Here is a 23,827-nt window from a genome sequence, read left to right as displayed (position 1 = left end):
TTCATAATGAATGCGGTTTTCGTAAGTGATATTTTCATTTAAATCAAATAAAAGACAAAGATTAACTTAGTGAATCGGGTATTTTCTCTAATATAACTATTTGTTTATATAAAATCATAATGAATACGATTTTCATAAGTGACATTTTCATTTAAATAAACAAAAAACGACAAAGAAAAACTAACAATAAGATATCTAAACCTGCACTTGACGCGCACACAGGGTCTCGATCCCGTTGTTATTTGAATAAGATTATGAGTTATAATGCCCCACATCCTCCTGAGGCTTACGATTCAGTAGAGAGAGAGAGAGAGAGAGAGAGAGAGAGAGAGAGAGAGAGAGAGAGAGAGAGAATATTCCTATTCTTAATCATAGCCATTACTGGCAATACACTATGTATTTATGTATGTATATATTAAATATACATAAATATATATATATATGTATATATATATAATATATATATATATATAAACTATATGTACATATATCAGTTATATATATAAAACAAACAAACATATAAATAAATATATATATTATATATATATATATATATATTATATATATAAAATATATATATATATATATATTACTTTTGATAATTTTTCTCTCTCCCTCTCTCACACACAGTATGTATAGATACATATACATACATACATACACACACACATATATATATATATATATATATATATATATATATATATATATATATATATATAATGTGTGTGTGTATGTATGCAGAGAGAGAGAGAGAGATAGAGAGAGAGAGAGAGAAAAATCGCCAAAAGTAGTAAGTGGAGAAGAAAGAAGAAAATAAAAAAAAAATTGAGCGAGAGAGAGAATCACCATAAGTACTAAGTATAGAAGAGAGAAGAAAATAGAACAAGGTAAGAGAGAGAGAGAGAGAGAGAGAGAGAGAGAGAGAGAGAGAGGGCGCGTTATGCGATAACCAACTTCCACCCAGAATAGACCTGACTTTAAACGGCCATTAGTCGAGGGCGTGTGCTTCCAAACCCAGACACTCTCCACGAAAAATTGAGTCAGGGGGAAGAATTTTGCATTTAAATGCCCCACTGCCCACGGGCCTCCTGTGGCCACTCAGGAGTCGTAATTGGATAAAGGCAAATTATGACTTCTTCTTCTATTTGTTAGCTATACCAGATTCTATTCAATATAAGCAACAAATACCCGTAGCTAGAATGTATGAGTGAATATTACGTTTTCGTAATAACAAAACTTTATGACTACCACTACTATATACAACTACTACTATTTGTTAACTATACAAGATTCAATCCATTATAAACAACAAAAAAACCTAGCTTGAATGTATGAATACATACACATTTTCGTAACATTAACAACTAATGCCATAGACGATTTAGAATTGATTTATGGGTACTAAAACTGGCATCACACTGGCGTATACGATAAGCATCAAATACGCTTTTTGAATATCGCAATAACAAGAATATAAGCATCTACATAACTGAATAAAAGATACATTGACCCCAACATTGTAACGAAAGACATTATGGTGTATTATAAAAAAAAATCTATGGTGCATTACTGTACTGTGACAAGAAATAATACGTGAAAAACCACAATTATGTATATGAGCAAAGCTGTTTTTTTTTTTTCTAAATACAAAAAGTTGTTTTCTGGAAAACAGAGCTTTGCTCATAAGCGTAAATGTGGTCGTTTTTATTATTATTGCAAGAGTTTTTTAAGTTTGAATGCATACGGCTTCCCCCCCAATTCATAACAGTAGGTTTCACAGTATTAGATTCCACAACCTCTTTCAGGCAACCCTAACTGTACCGTCTGTACCGTCCCCTTTTTTGTCAAGAACCGCCCTTTATTTATGTCCCCAGAATAAGATAAAACAAAAAGAGAGAGACCACTTTCGTCGAAATGAACTTCCATAAAGAGCGAAACGACGGCCGTTACTCTTCTTTAGTAACTGTTTGATTATCTGCTTCGATCGACTGAAATGAAAATTGGTCAAAGATACCCCACTCTTTATTACCGCAAGTTATGGCCATCTATCACTCTTTTATCTTTATGACGTGCTTTTTCTATTTAATCATTACCGCGCCATGATAGTAAGAATAAGACATATACAGCACGAACTTGATTGATTGGCTGAATTTTGAACATATTCTTGCGTCGACACAGATCTGCTCACCAAAGACACAGCATGTACCTTATTATTATTTCTTTTAACTTATGTAATGAATACGTTACTTGCCGAATTACGAAAGGGCTTTGAGAATAAGCGTCCTTTACTTGCAAAAAATGTCTTAAGTAAACGATTTGAACAATAACTGCTTAAGTAGTGAATTATAATCCCAATGGTCTACGTAGTTCTTAGAACTGAATAGAATGCAGAATTGAGGTCAAAGGCCAAGCGCTGGGACCTTCGAGGTCATTCAACGCTGAAAAGTAAATTGACAGTAAGAAGGTTTGAAAGGTGTAACAGGTGGAAAACATAGTAGTTACACTACGAAACAATTGTTAGAGAAGGTGGAAAGTCAGATCAGATGGAAGAAAGAGAATATGAACGGAGGTACAGTAAGAGGTATAAAGAGGTTGCAGCTAGGGGCGCTGGAAAGATCCTTAAGTAATGCCTACAGTGCACCACGTGAGGTGCGCTGACGGCACTAATCCCCCTACAGGGACGTAGTTGTTAGGGATATCTCATGAGTAACTATACTTGTGCCAAAAAATGCTTAGGGTCCATATAAAAACAAGGCAGTTTAGTTTTTAAATTCTCTATAAACACTTCATATAGCTACGAGAGAGATAGAGAGAGAGAGTGAGAGAGAGAGAGGAAGGGGGGGGGGGGTTGGGGGCGGGGGGGATGTACAGACCTTCACAAAAGCCCAAATCCGGGCGGCCTTTCTTTGAGTGTCTCTGCCGGAAATGCCACGGCAGGCCAGAAGGCAAGGAGTGTCCCCGAGGTGCCCGTTGGCACTTCACGGCCTATTGAGGTAGGTGTCAGTAGGCCCCTTAATGGCCCTCCAAGAGAGTGCCAAGAATGCTTCCTACCCATTACGGGGGCCGTGATATTCGCGGCATAAGTGGCCGCTCATGTTTATGCGGAAGGGAGGACCTGAGTCTTCTCTAGTTGATTCACATCAACCGTGCATTTGATGTCTAGCTCAGTCCCTTACGACGCTCCTGATTGGCTGTTGATAAGCCACTCACAGGGCTGGAAACTCTCAGTCTCTCGAGAGAGCTCACATGAGTAAGATCTGTTCCAACTCTCCTGAGGTATACTTCTTTTAGGGGAGGTGGAACATACATTCTGCCTACGTAAACTCTCGAGAGAGACAGTTTTCCAGCCCTGTGAGTGGCTTATCAACAGCCAATCAGGAGCGTCTTAAGGGACTGGCCTAGACATCTAATGCACGGATGATGTGAATCTACTTTAGGCATTTAAGTGTTTTCCGTTTCTCTGGGAATTTATGATTTAGGCTGGAAAATGACGAGCTTGTAGCTCTCTCTTCTGAATGTAATTTTGAGTTTGAATTTAGAGCCTGAATTCAATAAATAAATAACATAAATTTTTCCTCAGAAACGTAAAAAAAAAAAAAAAAAAAAAAAAAAAAAAAAAAAAAAAAAAAAAATCTCAACAGCTTTCGCACTTTTTTATTTGCCCTGGTGTCTGATTTCATCGGTGCAACTGAAGAAAACGAGTTATTGAATTTAGTTTTCTATCGCATACCACGACAAATGAAAAGCTCGTATATTTAGTTTTACTTTTATTGATAAGATAAGAAACCACGAGAATGCATATTTTATATGATTTTTGGTCTAGAATGATTTTCCCTTTAACTTCTCTAACCAACATCCTTACTGTCACAGTTTGTTCTACATATCTCATAACTGCTACGTATCTCATGATTAATCCCGAGAACAATGTTGCTACCGATTCATTTCCCAACGTTATCCCTACACTAGGGGGTCGGTTGCCTGATGCGCCTTTCCTTACAACATCAGGCATGGTTTATTTGGCAAAGTTTTTTTTTTTTTTTTTTTTTTTTTTACGACCGCATGCGATTGCTGTCATCAACCACAGTTATTGGCGGTGGGCCTTGCCTTTAACTAAAAAGTCCACTTGCAAGGCATCAGTTTCCACAGTTATTGGTGGTGGGCCTGGCCTTTTACTAAAAAATTAAGACTACAAGGCTGTGGTTTCTACGGTTATTGGTGGTGGGCCTAGCCTTTTACTAAAGAGTACAACTGCAAAGCAGCAGTTTCCACAGTTATTGGTGGTGGGCATAGCCTTTTACTAAAAAATTAAGACTGCAAGGCTGTAGTTTCTACGGTTATTGGTGGTGGGCCTAGCCTTTTACTAAAGAGTACAACTGCAAAACAGCAATTTCCACAGTTATTGGCGGTGGGCCTAACCTTTTACTAAAAAGTAAGACTGCAAGGCATCAGTCACTACAGCTATTGGTGGTGGGCCTATCCTTTAATAAAAAAAAAAAGTAAGACTGCAAGGCAGCAGTTTCCACAGTTATTGGCAGTGGGCCTAGCCTTTTACTAAAAAAGTAAGACTGCAGGGCAGCAGCTGTCCTTTAGTCGCCTTTTACGACACACAGGACCTACGGTGGTAGTATTCTTACACCCCTACCACAGGGTGGAAACTGAAGAGTAAAATTGCCACAGGACAAAACAATAATAAGTCTCTACCAGTTAAGTAGCACTGATCTTCCACAGTGTTAATTTTTTTTTTCTTTTTCAATGCAGTTATAAATGCGACAGGATGTTATTGTGTCCAAAGCCATCGCCAGAAGGCATTCTGTCTGCATTTGTCATTACCTAGCTTTATTACAGTAGCAGCTAACACTGTGAGCACACAAAACATCGTCTACCCACACTCACAAATACACACACACACATATATACACACATACGGACACACGCATGAGTTATAATCCAAAGGTTTCTCATTAACGTGAAACAGCTGCATACAATAAAGGATAATCATAGAAGGCATTGATTCTCTCTCTCTCTCTCTCTCTCTCTCTCTCTCTCTCTCTCTCTCTCTCTTCTTCTCCTCTCTCTCTCTCTCTCTCTCTCCTCTCTCTCTCTCTCTCTCTCTAACAAGCAGTACTATTCTCCAACAAGCAGTATTCAGCTAAACATCCATAGACTTTAATTCTGCCTTATCCACTTAATAATTAACCGTGCTTCCCTATTATCCCGACAGGATTCAAAGAAAACCAGGCGAGCAACGGCACACCTTCCTAATAAAGCGCACTGTACAGGGCGCAGCCTACGAACACCACTGCAAACGGCTTGTTGAAGATGGGAGAGAAGATCTCTAATCTCTGCGATTGAAGTTGTTCCGACCTTCCTAACCACGTTTTTTCCCAACAGATACGGCCTTGACACACATTCCCAGGAAGTCACCCCCTCGAGGATGATGTCCTAAGCAGGGTGACATAACAAAAGTGACCCCCGGTAGCGCCAAGACAACTGATTGGTTTTGCAAGACGAACAGCAGATGACTACCGCGAACACTTGATGTGTGTTAGGCTGATGTCGGCTCTCAATAGACTTACACGGGCTGACCGCTTAGCCGAGTGCCTGAGTTTGTCATTTCAACGCCTGGTGCGGATTTCCAATAGGGCTATAATAAACTACGAGGATAAATACGAATAAAAGTAAGAATTAAAGATTAAAAGGTGTAAAAATGAGTTAATCGACGAACCAAAAGTCACTGGTGGGCAGTCGGTGAGTGGAACTTAATCTGGAGCGCGTAGGTGTGTAGTTAGATAAAAAAAAAAAAAATTTATAAAAACTGTACTGACCGAGATGAAGATGATTGGACAAATCAAGTACAAGGTACTTAATGAATTTTGACACCACAATGGAATTAAAAATAAATAAAAAGTGAAAAAAAAATTATAAGAAAATATGCCATATATTAAATATATGTTATCCCTATGTATATAGTATATATATACATATGTATGTATATATATATATAGATATATATATATATATGATATATGTATATATATTATTTATATGTATGTATGTACACACACACACACACACACACACACACACATATATATATATATATATATATATATATATATATATATATATATATATATATATATGTACATACTATGTATGTGTAGTACCACCACACGTACACACACACACTATATATATATATATATATATATATATATATATATATATATATATATATATATATGTGTGTGTGTGTGTGTGTGTGTGTGTGTGTACGTGTGGTGCTATTACACATACATAGTACGTACATACATACGCAGACGGACAGGGAAGAGAGGAAGCAGTGCATTTTCTGCCAGTGTCTGACGCAACAACTGCATCACCATAAGACAATCCCATTCAATGACAAAATTGCAGGCTGGGATGGGCATTGCCTCTGTAAGTATGATAAACTTCGCCTCTGATTTCATAAGACCTTGTTGCTCACTTTGGGTCTGAACACAGGAAGGAGAAAGGAGGATGATGAAGTCATATCCTGGGGACCTCCTATTTGGCACCCCCCCCCCCCAAGGGCTGAAATATTTCGGAATGATGGATGAGTTCTGGGGGATGAAACACGGCTGCTGCATTCTCTCTCATAGTACTAGCAGTCACTGACTAACATGTACTGTACTCGTCTCTCTCTCTCTCTCCTTCTAGTCTTGTGGTAATTATTATCGAGTATGCGATTATTTCGGAATGATGAATGACTCTTGGGGAATGAAACACGACTACATTCTGTCTCATAGTACTAGCAGTAACTGACTAAAATATGATTAACTGCTCTCTCTCTCTCTCTCTCTCTCTCTAATCTTGTATTAATTATTATCGTGCATGCGATATGAACACTCCTTAATGGAAAAAAAAAATCATCACCAAAAAGAATAAATACTTGAAAAGTCATAGCTAGCTAGCCTAAAGGAAACGGCCACACAGAAGACGTTTCTCGTGACCTTATAAAGGAAACGAAGCACCACTTCAGAATACCCTTTTGGGTAACCTTCTTGGGAGACTCGACACGCAAAGGCTAATTTCGATACGGAGGTTTTGTCCGCATTCTTCCAAATGGCAAAACCACGGTTAAAAGCGCTACTGACTATGCTATACCAGGATAATGGTTGCCGTTCGGTGCTGGCAGACGTAGAACGGACACTAATAAACAAGCAGATTGCTGGCTTTACGAACCTAGGGAGGAAATAAACAGCAATAAAGATGAATCAGATTGGAGAACAATGCAGAGCCACCACAAAAAGGGTAATGTCATTTCTCCTAAACAGGCTTAACCGCCCATCTCATGAAGTCTAGTAGGGAGAGGCTGGGGTGAACCTTGGAAAACTAGACTTATGAAAATTGTCAGTGATCATAATTCAGGAACGCCTTCATGGGGTCTCCCAGAGCTGGAGAGACGTGGACATAGTATCTCAATCTCAAGTGGTAGAAGAGGGCTCGCCTTCCGGGTAAGAGAGTGAGGAAAAAGGAGACTCAAGTCCTGATGACAAAACAAGTCCCATCTGTTAGTTTCTATGGCCAATTTAAAGCCTTCGTTGATTGGATTCCATAAGGATATTTCAACCACCAAAACAGACATTTCTATGTTTATGATGATGTTCTCATTCCGTAGTGCTAACGTATGATTTCTTTGTCAAAAACGTTTAACATCCATCTGTAAATGATCCATCATCTCTGCTTAAAAATAAGCAAATGGAAAAAACAACCTCAATTTATTTATTTCTTTTATTTAACGCTATTTAGAAAAACCTCATAATTGGTTGGATCACCTCCAGCCAAATCGGAGACTACGATTGTTTTCCCATAAGTTCAATTTGAAGTTTTTTTTTTCCTGTTCTTTAAAAAGGACATCATATTGTTTTTGCTGCTAAAATTGTTGTTATTGCTATTATCTGATATTTCTGTCAAAACAATTCCATCTTTTACGAGTTTTCGCCTCACATGTTTATAAAACTGTTATGATGGGCAACGTCAGACCCGCTAGTTGAAAGATAGAAGGGAATAGGAGTATCAGAAAACGGAAGCAGGTAAGATTCCGAAGCTTAGTTGTTACAAAAGAATAAAGAGCAACCGGTTCTGTAACTACATCTTTTGAACTTCCAATATTTCTTTTTCCCCTTGACTCTCGGTGAGGCCAGAGGCTTGATCACATTGTATGAAAAAATAAGGAAAACTATGCCCTTGAGAAAGGTGCATATCTTCGCAAGACAGATGGCTATGGATGAAGGATCGAAGATATCAATTTCATCTGGGCCCTGTTCCCCCAAATGGTTTCGAGGGAAGTTTCAGTATTACTTTTTTGGGGGGTGGTGGGTTGTGGGGGTGAGGGGCGGGTGTTGTCAAGGTGTTAGGTTGGTAAGCTGGAGATTGGGGATGGTCCTAGAGCGAATCTAAGACCACTTCGTTAGGCTATGCTTATGATATGCACAAGATTCCGAACGTGAGTAGGCCTAAGGGCTATCGCTAAATTACTTTTTTTTATCTTTTATTAGAGAAAATATACAATAGTTTACCATTTTAATAGTACTACATGAAGAATTTTATTAAAGTTGATTTAAATTTACCAGAATTTAAAAAAAAATTTATCCTGTACATTTAATAATCTATATACTTCAATGTTAATATTATTCTGTAGTTACCCAAGATTTTGCTAAATGGCTTCAGAACCAGCTAACGAATCCAATCCAGCACAAATATACGACAATGAAGAGGTCAAACAAATGAATAAATAAAAAAAAACAAATGTATATATTAGTTAACCTGCTGTCAACATTTTGTTTAATTTTGAAAAACAGACAGAATAAACCACGAAATACGAATACGAAAGACTCGAAATATGAACACCCAAATCCGACAGCAATTCTCTTAGAATAAATCCAGTTCCAGCAACATTCAAAAATCGGTTACCAGAATGATAGATCTTCTGACCTTCTGGGACACCAAGGTCTAGAGATGACACATAACACACCATCAGGCAAGGTCTAGAGATGATTACTGTAAGCTGCTTACAGTAATGCCTCTCGAGATTAATCTGCACCTTGAAATTGCCCAAAGCAACTCCACAGGTAGCGAGACCATAGATAAAGATCCTCTTTTCCCTTGACTGCTTTCTTCCGTTTGGAGATATAGAATCCCTGGAGTCTCGCTAGAGGGGGGAAAAAATCTCTCAAGTGGAGACCGGTGAGGAAGGGTTGACGCCCTTGTCTGACTCTCTCTCTCTCGAGCATCCCACTTGCCTGCCTGTCTCCGCCTACGGCAGTACCTCCGAACGAAGGACCATCTCCGCCCATGCACGCCCACACTCACACACCGTCTGACCTCACCTGTTACAACATACTTGTCAGGCTCGTCGTCAGGAGGGTGGCTGTAGAATTATCAAACGATGATTTAGCGGCCGTTTATTTATTCGTGTGGCCTGTCTTAATGCTGATTGCTTTGTCTAAATCAATCAACATAAAGACGAGGGAAAAAACAAGTCACTGCTACGTTTGTCGTCTTAATACTGATCAAGGTCCCCACAACAACAACCCCCCCCCCCCCCCCCCCCCAAGTAGATGCACAGCCACTGTATTTTGAAAATATCCGTTTTGACAATGACTGAATCATTCATTAAGCTTATAAAACTAGCGTTACAACAATAGGAGATATTACACACACACACACACACATATATATATATATATATATATATATATATATATATATATATATATATATATATATATATACATATATATATATATATATATATATATATATATATATATATATATATATATACATATACATACTATATATATATATATATATATATATATATATATATGAGGCATTAATGACTTCCATTGTTGTGGTGGCAATATAATGAATTATTAATTTAATAATTTTAGACCATATTCACTAATTTTAAAATACTAGACTGCCTTTTTTTCATGTCCACTGCCGGGTACACTCCCCTGCCTGAATACAGAGATATTATTATTATGATGATATAATATTTTTCTTCACTGAGGTGGGTGCGTGTTTTCCTTCACCAAATACGGAGAAAATATATTCGAGAATCCTCAGGCTCTGCTTTTCGTTTGTTCATTATTCACGACTTCGAGGCAGTCGCATGTAAATTACATTGCCAATGTTGCGTTTCCGGTTGTCAAAAAAAAAAAAAAAAAAAAAAAAAGGAGCGTGAATTCTTAAAAAATTTACTGAACTTCGTCGACTGAGATATTCTCAGCACCTCATTCATTCTTCAAGCGAGAATGAAATGTTTAGAGAGAAAGGGTTTCCTAGACAACTGGAGATTCATTATATTGCATTTTTTTTCTATCCAGTCGATACGGCTAATTCCGAGCTCAGATGAACAGCTACCATAATAAAAAACACTACATTTTTGCCCAATGCTATGCTACTATAGAATCTGTATATTTGATCACATAGGCCTAGAGCCAAGCGTTTATAAATTTCAGTAATAAAATACAATTTAATAACTGGCCATTTCTTAATATTTAATCATATAGGCCTAGAGCCAAGCGTTTATAAATTTCAGTAATGAAATACAATTTAAGAACTTGCCATCTCTGAATATTTTATCATATAGGCCTAGAGCCAAGTGCTTATAAATTTCAGTAATAAAATACAATTTAAGAACTGACCATCTCTGAATATTTAATCATATAGGCCTAGAGCCACATGCTTATACATTTCAGTAATAAAATGCAATTTAAGAACTGACCATCTCTGTCTATTTAATCATATAGGTCTAGAGCGAGCCGAGTGCTTATAAATTAATTACAGTAATAAAATACAATTTAAGAACAGGCCATCTCTGTATATTTGATCACATAGGCCTAGAGCCAAGTGCTTATACATTTCAGTAATAACATAAAATGTAAGAACTGGCCATCTCTGTATATTTAATCATTTAGACCTAGAGCAGAATGCCTAGATTTTTCAGGTAGGAGATATGAGACAATTCAAGAACCGACATTCTTTTTATGCATAATCATATAGGCCTAAGGTCGAATATTTGAAATTTTTCACCTATGGAAAACAAATGCAAGGCAATGCAACCTCACACATTATTTCGGGAACGTTAAAAAATAATAATAAAATAAAATAAAAACCGGTTGAACCTCAAGTAAACTGTTGCAAGGCGTCGCTACCCGGCGGCTGACCAACCGACAACCTTGGGCAGAGCACTTAACGTACATCTAGGTGTGGGCCGTGGGGCACGCGGGCGTAGGAAATAGATTTGGATCAAACGACTCTTTTATATTGTCCAATGAGTCTCTTATTACGTGGCACAAGACGCAAGAAACCTAGTTAATTAGGTGAATGGAAGATAAATCTTTAGAAATCCTGATAAACTGCGAAAATATGAGTTGGTCGTTGGTATTATCACAGTATTACCTACAATGTTTCTTCCCTTAAGCTATAGATAAGGATCTAAGGCACATGCACATAACGTAACCACCGAGGATACCTGCGCATAAGCGCCAAATCAGGGTTTGTACGGATACGATCAGTAAGCTGTTACTCGAATTCAGTCTCGTCCCGCATTTAAGAAAAAAAAATTGATGTGAACTGATTTTCCCAGGAAGGCTTGAACTTGTTGCTCCTTCTCTTTCCTCTTAATCACTTAAAATGGCCTCCTGGTATATTTTCCAGCCTGGAGAAACGAAGCAATTCACATTCCTTTATCTCGTAGGCCAAGTGACATTCCACCGAAAAGAAAAAAAGACCTTACATCATTAACCTTGACTGAAGAAACGCACCCACAGGGAATGCCCTCATTCACCACAAAGAGTTTCCTTAGGATGAATTGAAAAGAATGGCACTAACAAAAACACTCTAACCCGAGACGTGTGGGCTTTCGACATAATACTAAGACGAACGAAATGGGTTCGCAACCTCCTTGCAAGCCTTTTAAGGTCTGAACAGAAGAGTTATTGGGAATTAAAGTCCAACTTACAGCAGTCAGCCAGGGAACGTTACAGGCATTTATTGGCCGCTGGATATTACTCCCATTTCAGATAGTAACCAGCAGTGATTTATCCTTTACCATAGGGCAGTGAATGATTACCTTTGTTTTAGTGCAAAGTGGATAAAAACTATGTAGGATGCCCAAATTACATGCTCAAGTGCTCCAAAGTATGCTGGCGAATATTCAAACTATTTAGTCATTTATATTATTCTTATTATTATTTTTTTTTTGACATGATTACGACTGAAAGAAAATGGAGTTTTAAAGGCAAATACTTAGTCTGAAAGAAAGCTATACTAACCCCCCACCCCCGCAAAAAATATTTTTTAAATGCTGACGGCGTGTAAACAACTTAGATGTATTTTTTAAAAAATCATTGCCACAGATAACGATCAGGTACGTATAAGCCAGTAAAAAGAACTTTATGTTTACACACACACACACACACACACACACACACACACACAAATATATATATATATATATATATATATATATATATATATATATATATATATATATATATACATATATAAATATAATACGATTTTTAATGTAAAAAAAATAAATTACGCATGTAAGCAACGCTTCAATGTTTCTTAGATGTATTCTTCCTAATATAATAATAATAATAATAATAATAATAATAATAATAATAATAATAATAATAATGATAAATAGTAGTATTTGTCTAGAGATAACAATTACGTCAGTCAACTCTGTTTTGTTTTACCGAGTCAAATGCAACAAATTCATGGTTCATTTAAATCATGTAAAGTTTTGTTGATTATATCTTTGGTGTAAAAAAAATTAACGTTAATATTATTTACAAGATACTTAACGAATGACAAGTTAGTTTCTTAGTTCTCGAAAAAAAGTTTCAACAAAAGACCGAATCTGACCGTATAACCTGGGATTCAATTTGCTCTAAACTCTCTCTCTCTCTCTCTCTGGATAGAAAACTGAACAACTAACGGGTTCTAAACTTTCATGGGCGTGAACTTCTAAGAGAAAGCTAAAAAAAGAAAGTGGTCAGTTTCTTTTCCTTAAAAGTCAAGCAGTAGGTGGTGGTGAGATGAACATTAATTAAAATAATTCCAGAGAAAATTATAATATAAATCTCAAGAGAGAGAGAGAGAGAGAGAGAGAGAGAGAGAGAGAGAGAGAGAGTACAAGGATACGCACCGAAAAGGGCAGGAGTTTTTTTACTCAACTTTTTATAATAGCAAAAGTTCCTAAAGAATATTTCCCGATAAAAATATTGTTCAGAGATACTCACGGTTTCAACTGACCTCATTAAAGCACTGTACAGAATGACCTATATTTATAAATATTTATACATTTTTGGTACTACTGGAAGCAATTTAGCAGCTACATGCTCTACTCATTAAGAAGTTAGAACATGTATAGGACTAACAGATTTAAACTGGTGTATATGGCACTTGAGGATAACGGCCATCAACACTGTCGAACATTTTGTAAGAATATGATACCTCTGCAGTTTCTCGCACTGACAAATACGTCCAAACTTTCCAAGTCTAAAAAAGTTCTACAGAGTTATCCAGTAACCTTGAGGCGACTTTATTCTAGCATCGGCACGAAAAACACAAAATATGAAAATAAAAAATGCTAAAACTAATAAACAGGATACTAAGCTATGGCGAGGAAGTTATATACATTTGTATTAGTACCATGAATGTATATAATTGAAACCCCCAGTGTAAATGATATCTGAAAATTAAAAAGCAAAAATGAGAGATTCACTACTACAACAAACAGATGCATATAAGCAACTGCTTCTCTCTCTCTCTCTCTGGGTATATGATATAGTAACAAGATTAAACTTAAACCCAAGAACATTAAACAGACGTCAGATGCGCTCTCGTTAATGGGCAATTGTCTGCAAAATTCTCACCGAGCTAGATTTGGCTGTTTACATTCCTCGGACAGTTCACTTCAAGACCAGCGCGCTCTCTAGACTTCGGCAGAAGAAGCATGTCAAATGAAAGAGCTTTATAGCTGCGTACAAATGTATATTACGCATGTGACACCCAGCTGATTTATCTGTGCTCTCACTCACTCACTCACACACGCTCTCTCTCTCTCTTTGTGTGTGTGTGTGTGTGTGTGTGTGTGTGTGTGTGTGTGTGTGTGTGTGTGTGAATCGTTAGGAATCGTATCCTGTTACTGCCACTTGGTTACTTCATTCTCCTGCATTTCAACCGTCTCTTCCTTCTTCCCATTTTCGTGAGGCTGGGAATGCCACTAGTTTTAGCCCTTAAATTTCCCCGTGGATTTAAGATGCAATTTATAGCTATGCATTTGCCCCTATTTCACATTATCTTGGCGTATTTCTAGTCTTACTGATATTGTTTATCAACTTCATAACCACTCTAAACTCGTTTTCTCATTGGAATTCTATTCGTGTTTGCCATTAATAAGGTGGAACATGTTGATGTTATTTTAACACAGATGACGTATTATTTGCTTTTGACAGCAGCTACCTCAGCATGATAATGTGCATTTGACTAATGCAGAAGGTACCTGTGTTATTAAAATCTAGCCAGTCTCTGACACGAAATTAATGATGATTAAAATGACCCCTCGGTCCAGCAAGCTTGTATACTTGTGAATTTTGACTTTTTATTGTCCCCGTTAAGTTTCTGCACTTGGAATTATGTTTCACTTTAATGCTAACAATCAAACATAGAAACTGAGTTGAAGTATCCTTGACTCCACTAACTGTGAAATTGGATAGTTAAAGACTGGAAGCCCAAAGAAGACATTACGTATTTTCACCAATATAATTCCAAATTTGGATTCATTGTGCGTTTCAAAATACGTATCTGAGCAGTGTTAATCAATACAGTTATCTTAATAATGGATGGATAAATAATATCTTGAATGATCTCAAAATGTACCTATCTTAGACTAACAGCCAAGTTCAAGTCTCCAAAATTGCGTTTAAATTGCTCCAAAACGCATCGAACCCCGTACAACTGGTGCTCGCAAATGTTCAAAATTAGGTTTATAATAGTTAGGGAACTAATCCGTACACCGACTTCAGAGATAGTCTCATTGGTATCGCTTTCGAGTTCCAAGTCATTTCCAAATTTTAGGCCTATACTGGGATCTTTCTTGACTTACTTGTGGTAAACCCTAACTTTCGATAGTCCGTATACGCGCATTAATTACAAAATACCAGCTAGGGCTGAAAAAGTTTCTTTGTAGCCTACATAATTTACGTTTGCTGATCTCAGAGTTAAACGTAACTGATTAAAATTTTAGGCATGTGTTATCACAAAATTCATCGACTAAGTATATCATACTTTTAGTCTTCTTTTCAATCTAATCTTCTCTCTCTCGTACTCGTGAAATCGGCTCTATCGCATGTTAACAAGGCTAAGCGAAGGCTGATTCCCTGTTCCCACTATAGTCTCTCTCTCTCTCTCTCTCTCTCTCTCTCTCTCTCTCTCTCTCTCTCTCTCTCTTCAGCTAAGTACATCATACTTTCTGTTTTCTTTTCTACCTAATCTTTCTTCTTTCCGTCTCATGCAACTGGTCCTATTCTATCTCATACAAGCAAGGCTAGGCCTAAGCCAGTTCCCTGATCCCACAAGAGTCGCGTTTTCACAGAGCACTTAAATCTCTCTCTCTCTCTCTCTGTCTTTACCCCATCACCATCTTCCCCTTCGCATTTCCCTCAGAGGTTCAGCACATGACTACAACATCACGGTTACAAGCTCATTAGAAGAGACACACGGCCTGCCTGACGGCTATAGTACATCACTGCTGAGTACCAAACTGCGCCATTTGAAATTAAGTCATCGACTACTGCACTTATTTCGCTGAGAGATAATTATAGGCGAGCCGTGAAAAGCGCGTAATAGGATGCCTTCTGAAATAAGGAAATGAACAGAAGCCCTGCCATCTTTTACTGTGGATAAGGAGGGGGCGGACGTTTTGCTTTTGATTTTGATTCATACGAAAGAGCGTCTTCACGCAGTTCGTATGCTACACACATGCAGACATTATATATATATATATATATATATATAGTATATATATATATATATATATATATATATATGTGTGTGTGTGTGTGTGTGTGTATGTATGTATATAGTATATATATATATATATATATATATATATATATATATATATAGAGAGAGAGAGAGAGAGAGAGAGAGAGAGAGAGAGAGAGAGAGAGAGAGAGAGAGAGAGAGAAACTTACGCGAATCTGAATATACGTCATACACAAAGCTATTTACATAGACGCATAATTACGTGAACTAAGCAATGCATTTTTTCTCAAGTAACTCTCTCTCTCTCTCTCTCTCGTGCGTATACAACTTTGTTTTCTGACAATGATCTTCCCCTATCCTTACAGTCGTTTAACGTATTTAGGTTCCTTCTTCTTAACACACCTATCGAGCGACCGTGTACGTTTTGTGGGTTCACTAATGGCTATAGCAGGACGCTGAGAGAGAGAGAGAGAGAGGAGAGAGAGAGAGAGAGAGAGAGAGAGACGGAATTATGTTGATTGTTTTTCTCACTTATTTAGACTAATACAAAGGTCGCTTTTTTTTAGACTAAGACAAAGGTCAAGCCTTGGATAATCCTCATGAAATGTAAATATATAACCACACTTATTACGCTCAATTTCCTACTCTACTCTTTTAAGGTCTCTGACCTGCAAGATGTGTGAGATAAAGAGAAAATAAATCCATATACACAGAGATAAGGATACAACAGTTATATATACACTAATCATTATCATTTTTTCATGTTTTTTTTAAGTACTATTCTCAGTATTATTATTCTTATTACCATTATTATACATACCATCTTTTATACTTCTTCAGCAACTGTATGGATACTGTCCATTAATAATTTTTTATCATGTTATCTCATGTATCTAGATTGTGCATGTTACTGTCTATATTTTATATATTCAGTGTATATGGCCTTGAGCTAAAATAAAATCTATTACTCCTATTATTATTACTATTTATCATTATTATTATTATACCAGCAACTGTGTGGATTCTGTCAATTTATAATTTTTCATCATATTATCGCATGTATCAGATTGTGTATGTTATAGTCTATATTTTATATATTCCATGTATATGGCCTTGAGCTGAAATAAAATTTATTATTATTATTATTACTATTATTATTATTATTATATCCTACTGTGTAAGAGTGAGCAAAAACAGAAGGCTATAATTATACACCGAAATTCAGACTGAACTTGATACGAAACCTATTAGAATATCTTAGAGAGAGAGAGAGAGAGAGAGAGAGAGAGAGAGAGAGAGAGAGAAAACATGCTTTTCTCAGCTTCACCGAGCCTTCGAATGCATAAAAAGAAAGCGGGAGACACCCACCCCTCAGGGAATACCCACGGCCATGCCATTTACCCAGCGACAGAACCTTCCGTGAGAGGGGTAGTGAAACAAGCAGAACAGATCCGCCTTGCCATCTCAAAAAAAAAAAAAAAAAAAATATATATATATATATATATATATATATATATATATATATATATTATATATATGGATGTCTTTTACTGTAATACAACAGTATAATATGAAGATAAAAGGCCTATAAAACACTATTTGAACGTGCTCCTGATTAGGGAGTGCTCGAAATATATGGTTGCAACGTTCACATAGTGTTTTATGGGCCTTTCATCTTTATTTATACATATATATATATATATATATATATATATATAGTATACTATATATATATATATATATATATATATATATATAAAGCTGATCGGTGTTCATTCCCTGTGAAGCACGCACAAAAATTTAGCAAAAAAAAAAAATGCGAATAATGTTTTCCTTAACAGTAAAATTATTCTGGGTTTTTCCATCATATTCATCTGTCTCTTCAAGACAAACATACTCATAAAATTTCTGGCTGACAGTGAATTTTTTTTTCCTTTTTTTTATCATTCATCTGTCGCTTCAAGAGGGACTTCTTTTTCATATAATAAAATATCAGACTAACGCCAAAATAACATGGGTAGGGCGCTGTTTACGTGGGCTTAGAGCGACGATGAAATTGGAGAACCTCGCTTTGTCTGTGACTAATATTATCAACACTAGAGGGAACAGCCATCAATAACAACTGAGCCTACAACGCCCACCTTCCTATGGGCATAATTATCAAAACGGGTGGTAGATCGAACGGACCGGAGGAGCCGGGGCAGGTCGACCGTTGGTGTTTGAACAGACTTAAAATGTCATCGGTTGGCCGTTGATAATATTCGAATTGCATTAACGCATAAGCTGCCTTAGGTAACATGATACCACCTGGGTTAATGTGGAGAGAGAGAGAGAGAGAGAGAGAGAGAGAGAGAGAGAGAGAGAGAGAGAACATGAAAAGGGTTCACACGAGTAACCAGATGTCCTTAACCCAAATTGGCCTTCTCTGAAAAAAAAATAATAATAATAAACAAATAAATAAGTAAACTTGTATGTCAAAAATCTTTTCAAGGTGACCCCATTATGAAATGAGACGTCATTAGAAGACAACGATTCCGACCCTCGAGTATATATAAAAAACTACCGTACTTTACAACGCTATCATGGCGATCCTACACTGATGATTTGATTGTTCTAGTTACATAACAAAATCAACAGACGTTGGGGCCTTGAAGTGCGATTCGCTGGTCATCTAAAGGCATTTGAAACGTTAATGTTTGTAATGATTACTCAAGTAATGCTGTTTTCCGTATGAAGAAGTCACTCCGGATGAATTCCGAGGTTTATTTAAGGACCTATCTTCCTGATATTGCTGCAAACAGGCAATACATAGATGCCAGTACAACTCTTCATCAGGAATATTCTCTATCAGGTCAATCCACATTCATTTAATACAGTTTCTTCTTTCACCTATCACAGCCTTTGATGCGAAACCCTTCATTTGGGCTGTTCTGTAATTCCTTCCATAACTTTCGTACATGAACCAACCATAAAATAGAAATCAAAGATCACAGTCTTATTTCTTATTTGTTGCGAATAATTTACGCTCCTTTCGCTAATTTTATATTATCTCGAATTAATAGCGAGTGGTTTCGTCTTCAACAAAGTTGCATTTTATTCAATCATCTGGCTCCATTTCTTCCTTATCAACAAACGAATAAAAACAAGTTTTCATTTGGTTTAGCAAATTAAGCAGAATTTACACGAGGAGCTTGGCTCTCTAATTCAGTTATAAAAGGTTTCATTTTGTTCGGTTTTATTTGTATTTTTTATTCATTTATTTATTTATTTTTGTAGAGGCAGAGACGGGAAAACTAAAATAAAGGTCTCTGTCTTAAAAGAAACGTGTTAATAGACTTCACCTCCTAAGAGAAGACAGGCAGGTTATTATGTGATTCACTCAATATTGACGACAGAAAACGCCAAATCCTGTACCTGTACCCATACATACATACGCACCGACCAATGGCTAAGGATGAATTCGCGTACATACATGCATTACTGCTTGACATCTGCATCTCATTAATCGCAGAGAAATCTTCGTCTAATTCCCCCAAGAAAGAGGAGCTGGGCAAGCAGCCTCAATGACGTCCCCTGAGCACATGCAAATCCCCAAAACGTAAACATTGGCGCCACGTTCAGAGATGATGTCAGAATTATCCTTTACTTTCACTCGCAGTGACAAGTGGCGAAACCACTCCAATTCTGAATTCGCTTATTTCTTTTCATAAGAATGAATGTGTCGTATTTCTAAGGTATGTTGACAAATGGTTCTAGTGAGTAAATTGTAAAATAGTTTGACGATGAGTTCCGTGGGAAACGTCAAATATTCTTAACTACAGATAGGAACTTTTCTATTACATTTAATGTTCACTTCATTAAGCATCGCATTATCTACATGCCTCGCTTTCGAGAAAAATAACAGCCTGCATCTTAAGAAAACTTGGCGCAAAGCCATTCAAACAGCAACTCATAAAAATTCATGTCTCACTGAAAAGCATTTAACCCTGTTCTAGCAAATCTTTTTAAATCTTTCCTTTCTATATTAATGGAGACTGAAACCCAATATCAGGATCTGTTTCCGCGCAATTTCAAATCTCTGCGATGTAAGATAGTCAAGTGATCCAAAATACTTCACAAGCAAATAACAACTGAACTAGGACTAAGGACGTGATGTTTTCAAGCTAATATCGTTACCCATGACCTCCCAAGTACTTGTTTAAATGTTTTACAGTTCTAACGATCTGATGGCTTCATATATTTACACGCTAACCGACTATATTTGATGGACAGGGAGGGACCATTAAAACCAATGGCATTGCAACTGGAAAATACCATATCAGGAACTGTAGTGTTCGATTCCACGCTCTACCACCGACGTGGAGTCAAGGAAATTTGTTTCTGGTGATTAGAAATTAATTTCTCGATATAATGTGGTTCGGATCCCACGATAAGCTATAGGTCCTCTTCTAGGTAACTAATCGGTTCCTAGCCACGTAAAAATATCAAATCCTTCGGGCCAGCCCTAGGAGATCTGTTAATCAGCTCAGTGGTCTGGTTAAACTAAACCACGCCAGTGAGGCGCATTTAACTTAAACTTTTGATATCAGATACAGTGCAAAAGTTTGGGCAAGGGCCGTTAGGATCAGTATTGATCGTGTCATCCTATGAAGAACAGACTAACTTAACTTTCCCCCAAGTTAGTCCCTGATTTAAGATATGCAATCTTGTCACTTAATTCTGTGCGAGGAAATTTGACTTCTCAGAATTTCTTCTACACTTGACCCTCGCAGTTGTAGTGCCAATAAAGTCATATATCAAACATTTTTGCATTTATGCCTTCACAAACTTTAAAGATATTGCTATCGATTTTGTACAAAGTTTCATGGGATCAGGGTTGGGTTATTTTTTTTTTTAAGGAAAAAATCAGTGATTTATTTGAATTAATTGATTTGCTAGATGTTCTTTCAATCCTTTTTTTATTTTTTTCAAAATGTGTTTTATGACAGAATTAACATTGATTTATCATTTAAGTTTCCAGTTCTGGCCTAAATTATGTACTTGCATTTTTTTTATATCAAAATAAATATAAGCAGAGCAGTTATGCTCAAATTTTTATTAACCGCCAAACCATATTTTTCAATTTGTTGGCTTTCAAATAAAAAATATGAAAATACATAAAATAAAAAAATCAATTATTTAATCACTTGATTAAATCAGTTTGATTTAATCATTGCCAACTCTGCATGGGATTCAATAAAAACGTTTTGCATAGTTCTGACTTTACAAAAGTGTTTGACCTGTTAAGCTACAAATAAGGAAAAGTGCAGCAACAACCACCGATCTTATGAAACAATTATATTATTTATTCAACTTGATTTCAGTGGAAAACTTCAAGAACTTTTAGTTAAATTAATAGCGATGTTTATGTTTTATTGAAATTGACTGGCAACGGTGATTAAGCGTTGTTTATGCTAAAAAACAGCAACAAACATTTGTGATAAAATGTTGCTTTTGCTGAATATAAAATAACAATGAATAAGAAAGCAATCTAGTTTCTTATGAACGTTGTCGATTTCTTAATTTGCCCGCGTGAAAGTTAAGCTTCGAAGCACATCGAAAAAAAAAATAATAATATGAATAACCTTTACACAGTATGCATCTTTTAGGATAAATGCGTATATTCTTGAATGGATATTGGTTTTTGAACAAAAAATTTCTCACAATATAGATGAAAGGAAAGCCACGAGCATTTGTCCATCACATAAACCTAACTTATATCCCCTTATGAATTTTAAGTTACAAAACAAGCGCATTGCGCACTTCGGTAATTAAGAGAAAACAAGACCTGCCTGTGCCAAGGTTAAAATCCTAAGGTATACAAACACACACGCACGCATACACATACATACATTCACCTATGGGTATCTCCCTCTGGTCTATTATATATTCAAGGATACACCCGTTGAAAATTAAAATTATAATATTCAATCTCTGAAAAGAGACGGAACAGGTTATGCCTCACGCGACGTGAAGCAAGACTTGCGTGAAGGCGGGGAATGTTACAAAGATGAATTTACAATACGGCACGATTTTTCTCTTTCCGCTTTTCGGACCGAGGTTCTTCGACGACGCACCACATTTTCAAGCGAAAAATGAAATCATTAACTAAATTTGATCTGATTTAAATTTATTCCATCTTTTAGATGCGTAGTGCATAATTACATGATAAAATCATTTATGAAATAAAGAATTTCTCCGCAAGGCTTTGTAGGCTCAAAAGACTGGTGTGTTTTATGGGCTCCTTTTATTGGATGGAATTCTGTTTTAACAGAAACTATTTTAGTCATATGTAAAGTATTGATACATAAAGAAATTGACAAATGTATGAGTAAGATCCACTAAATCTCCGTTAACTTCGACATAATTTCCACTGAGTAACATTGCTCATGTGAGCAATAATACGATCAATTATGTCTAATCTGGAGGCGGTTCATTTTGAACCTTTAAAATCTCAGGGACACTATCATTCAGATAATCGAAAATGGCCACTAACTGTTTTCTGCAACGAACCGTATAATTCAAACCAGTGGCAATTTTCTGTTGCAAAAAATAAGAAGGGAAAACTGTTCGCTCATTCGGTAGGAATTGTCAGAATTGAAAGTGTATTGAACAGTAACATTCATGTGAGTGTCCAGTTTACTGTTGCAAGAAAGTAAGAATGGAAAACTGTTCGCTAATTTTGTAGGAAATTGAATATGTTATTTTAGTTTTGTATAAATTATTGGAATTGAATCTGTACTGAACTGTAAATTTCAAAGGAGTGTCCAGAGTTCTGTTGCAAATAATGGGAAACTAAAAAAAAAGTTTTGCAGGAAATTAAATGATAAATTATTTCAACCCTTCCACGAAATTATAAGTTAGTCGCCGGGCCATACAAGCATTCACACAAATACTAACGTATCCATCGTATTACAATAAACCTATAAAGATGAATATTAGAACGATGATATACCATAAACTCTCGAACTCAATCTACTTTCCATTGGAATCTCCAGGACTTTTTTTTCAGTTTCCCCTTTTTCGCAACAGAAATCTGGACACTCCTTTGAAATTTACAGTTCAATCCAGGTTCAATTCCAATAATTTATACAAAACTAAAATAATATATATATTCAATTTCCTACATGAACAGTTTTCCCTTCTTACTTTTTCGCAACAGAAAACTGGACACTCGCATGATATGAAAAACCCGGAATTTTTTTTTTTTAAACGCTAAAATCTCACCTTTATCGAAAGTGGCACTGGCTGACGCAGTGGCCACTACGAGAAGCAAGAGCCCTGCTGACGTCCGCATGGCGGGGAGGACGCGCTTGCTGACAGCGGACGCAAAGATCAACTCGGAGCAGGGCCAGAGAGGAAAGAAGAAGAGTTTTAAGGAGGAGTCGTTGGCAGAGGTCGCGAGCGAGCACCGTACGCCAGAAGAAGAAGAAAAGGACGTGGCCCACCGAACGGTGGTCCCAAACACTATGACGGGAGGGCTCGTCACATACCCTCACTTGGCCCAAAGTGCTCCACCCACTCCTAATCACACATACACACTCACACACACACACAGACTCACAGTCACACCTACATGCACATACACATTATACTTACATGGACATGTGCTAAGAGGATGCAGTGATTCAACATGCACATAAAAGTAGAAGAGCTTTTATCACAATCTGGATTCTTATGTATGATATCGATGTAATGAGTGATAAAGCAATTTTTTTTATTTCTCTCT

General features: G+C 36.6%; 1 protein-coding gene across 4 annotated transcripts in view; it reads right to left on the bottom strand.

The window, feature by feature from the left end:
* Positions 1 to 23,581, bottom strand: part of LOC135198766 (cartilage oligomeric matrix protein-like) — a 109,337-nt gene extending 85,756 nt beyond the window's left edge. For all 4 annotated transcript variants that reach the window (XM_064226676.1, XM_064226677.1, XM_064226678.1 and 1 more), the window contains exon 1: positions 23,326 to 23,581. In XM_064226676.1, the coding sequence (XP_064082746.1) occupies positions 23,326 to 23,395 (70 nt within the window). In that variant the 5' untranslated portion in view covers positions 23,396 to 23,581. The remainder of the gene's footprint in view (positions 1 to 23,325) is intronic.
* Positions 23,582 to 23,827: the final 246 nt, after the last annotated feature.

Source organism: Macrobrachium nipponense, chromosome 22, assembly GCF_015104395.2.
Source record: "Macrobrachium nipponense isolate FS-2020 chromosome 22, ASM1510439v2, whole genome shotgun sequence".
Taxonomy (NCBI): domain Eukaryota; kingdom Metazoa; phylum Arthropoda; class Malacostraca; order Decapoda; family Palaemonidae; genus Macrobrachium; species Macrobrachium nipponense.
Note: the sequence above shows the minus strand (reverse complement) of the source record. Positions and strands in the feature narration are given on the sequence as shown.